The sequence below is a fragment of the Mus pahari genome, unplaced genomic scaffold (genome assembly GCF_900095145.1).
Source record: "Mus pahari unplaced genomic scaffold, PAHARI_EIJ_v1.1 scaffold_7374_1, whole genome shotgun sequence".
Lineage (NCBI taxonomy): Eukaryota > Metazoa > Chordata > Mammalia > Rodentia > Muridae > Mus > Mus pahari.
In genome coordinates, this window is record NW_018392874.1 from 68,700 (window position 1) to 71,731 (window position 3,032).

General features: G+C 41.7%; 1 gene segment (V, D, J or C); it reads left to right on the plus strand.

Annotated features, from left to right (window-relative positions):
• Positions 1-767: 767 nt before the first annotated feature.
• LOC110315225 lies at positions 768-2,627 on the plus strand (the record flags this gene model as incomplete). The annotated part of the segment is given in 3 exon segments: positions 768-813; positions 897-1,205; positions 2,608-2,627. Coding segments are annotated over 3 exon segments (375 nt in total), but the record flags the coding sequence as incomplete, so codon positions are not given.
• Between the last annotated feature and the right edge of the window lie 405 nt (positions 2,628-3,032).

The following is a 3,032-nucleotide window of genomic DNA, read 5'->3' on the forward strand; positions in this document are numbered from 1 at the left end:
CAAAGCTATCAAAAAAAAAGACACATAGGGGCACTTCACACTCATCAAAGAGTAAATATTTTTAACCACATATACTTTTAGGCAGTTTGTGAATTTTGAAATATATAACCTCTGGGAAAGGAAATATTCCTTGAACATATCTGAAAGAAGGTTCTAATTCTCTAAAGTTAGCCATTTTTGGATTTTACCATCAAAATCATCATCACCATCCTCATCCCCATCATCATCCTCATCATATCATCCTCCTCCTCATCATCATATCCTCCTCTTCCTCCTCCTCCTCCTCCTCATCATCATCATCATATCATCATCCTCATATTCATCATACTCATTATCATCATATCATCATCATCATCATCATCATCATCATCATCATCATCATCATCACCACAAAGCACCATCTGTAAATCCATCTGTTAACATTGTCCCAAAGAGGAGCAATAGTCTCAGGCCAAAAATTTATTGAGAGCTGAATCCCTGATGTTACATCCACAACATCTGGCCAGGGCTCAGAAAGTGTTTGGGATGCACTTCCTCAGAGAGGATTAGGATGTTGACCTGAGCATCCTGCTGCCTGACCCATGTGCCTTTTGAGTCCTTTCTCCCTAGTTCTTCTCTAGATGGACTAGGACCTTAACTAAGAAATGTATTGCTCATGAATATGCAAATTACCCAAGTCTATGGCAGTAAATACAGGATGTCCACACCATGAAAACAACCTATGATCAGTGTCCCCTCCACAGTCCCTGAACACACTGACTCTAACCATGGAATGGAGCTGGGTCTTTCTCTTCCTCCTCTCTGTAACTGCAGGTAAGGGGCTCACCATTTCCAAATCTGAAGAAGAGAAATGGCCTGGGATATCACTGACATACACTTTGTCTTTCTCTACACAGGTGTCTACTCCCAGGTACAGCTGCAACAGTCCGGAGATGAGCTGGCGAGACCTGGGACTTCAGTGAAGATGTCCTGCAAGGCTTCTGGCTACACTTTTACCAGCAACTGGGTGTCCTGGGTAATACAGAGGCCTGGACAGGGCCTGGAATGGTTTGCAGCTATTCATCCTGGAAATGGTGGTACTGCCTACAATGAGAAGTTCAATGGCAAGGCCACATTGACTGTAGACACATCCTCCAGCACAGCTTACATTCAGCTCAGCAGACTGAAATCTGAGGACTCTGCGGTCTATTTCTGTGCAAGGCACAGTATTTTAACCACATCCTGAGTGTGTCAGAAACCTGGAGGAGCAGGAAGATGTGCTGGGATTGAGATGACAGAAAGATTAATCCTTTGACTTTCTCAGAAATCATAATTTTGAATGTCCACTTATTTTCTCTTCCTCACAGTGCTTTTGTCAGCTTTGTAAACGTCCATCTATGAGTAAAGTGAGACTGTTTGGAGAAACCTACAGTACACCATATCTTGTGAATCTCTTCACCACTGACCACCTCCATTGACATGTTTCTTTTTTTCTTGTTATTAGATATTTTCTTAATTTACATTTCAAATGCTATCCCCTTTCCTAGTTTCCTCTCTGAAAAATCTGCTATACCATCCACCCTCCCCCTGCTCCCCAACCCACCCACTCCTACTACCTGGCCCTGGCATTCCCCTACACTGGGACATAGAATCTTGGCAAGACTAAGGGCCTCTCCTCCCATTGATTGCCAAGTAGGCCATCCTCTGCTACATATATAGTTAGAGACATGAGGTCTGGGTTTACTGGTTAGTTCATATTGCTGTCCCACCTATATAGTTGCAGATACCTTCAGCTCCTTGGGTACTTTCTCTAGCCCCTCCATTGGGGACCCTGCATTCCATCCAATAGATGACTGTGAACACCCACTTCTGTATTTGCCAGCCACTGGCATAGCCTCATAAGAGACAACTATATCAGGGTCCTTTCTGCAAAATCTTGCTGGTGTATGCAATAGTGTCTGCATTTGGTGACTGATTATGGGATGCATCCCCGGGTGGGGCAGTCTCTGGATGGTCATTCCTTCAGTCTCTGCTCTGAACTTTGTCTCTGTATCTCCTTCCATGTGTTTTTTGTTTCCCCTTCGAAGAAGGATCGAAGTATGCAAACTTTGGTCTTCCTTCTTCTTGGTTTTCATGTTTTTCAACTTGTATCTTGGGTATTCTGAGCTTCTGGGCTAATATTCACTTATCAGTGAATGCTTATCATGTCTGTTCTTTTGTGATTGGGTTTCCTCAATTAGCATGATATCCTCCAGGTCTATCCATTTCTCTAAAAATTTCATAAAATCATTGTTTTTAATAGGTGCACATTACTAAATTGTGTAAATGCACTACATTTTCTGTATTCATTCCTCTGTTGAGGGACATCTGGATTTTCCCCAGCTTCTGGCTATTATAAATAAGGCTACTATGAACATAGTGGAACATGTGTGCTTATTACATGTTGGAGTATCTTCTGGGTATATGCCCAGGAGTGGTATTGCTGGATCTTCTGGTGGTACTATGTCCAAATTTTTGAGGAACCTTCAAACTGATTTCCAGAGTGGTTGTACCAGCTTGCAATCCCACCAACAACAGAGGAGTTTTCATCTTTGTCCAAGTCCTTGCCAGCATCTTCTGTCACCTGAGTTTTTGATTTTAGCCATTCTTACTGGTGTGAGGTGGAATCTCAGGGTTGTTTTGATTTGCATTTCACTGATGAATAAAGGTGTTGAACATTTTTTAGGTGCTTCTAAGACATTCGTTATTCCTCCGTTTAGAATTCTTTGTTTAGATCTGTATCACAGTTTTTAATAGGGTTATTTGTTTTTTGGAGTCTAACTTCTTGAGTTCTTTGTACATATTGGATATTAGCCCTCTATCAGATTTAGAATTGGTAAGGATCTTTTCCCAACCTGTTGGTGGTCTTTTTGTCTTATTGACAGTGTGCTTTGCCTTAGAGAAGCTTTGCAATTTTATGAGGTCCCATTTGTCAATTCTTGATCTTACAGTACAAGCCATTGGTCTTGTGTTCAGGAATTTTTCCCAAGTGTCCATATATTCATGTCCATATA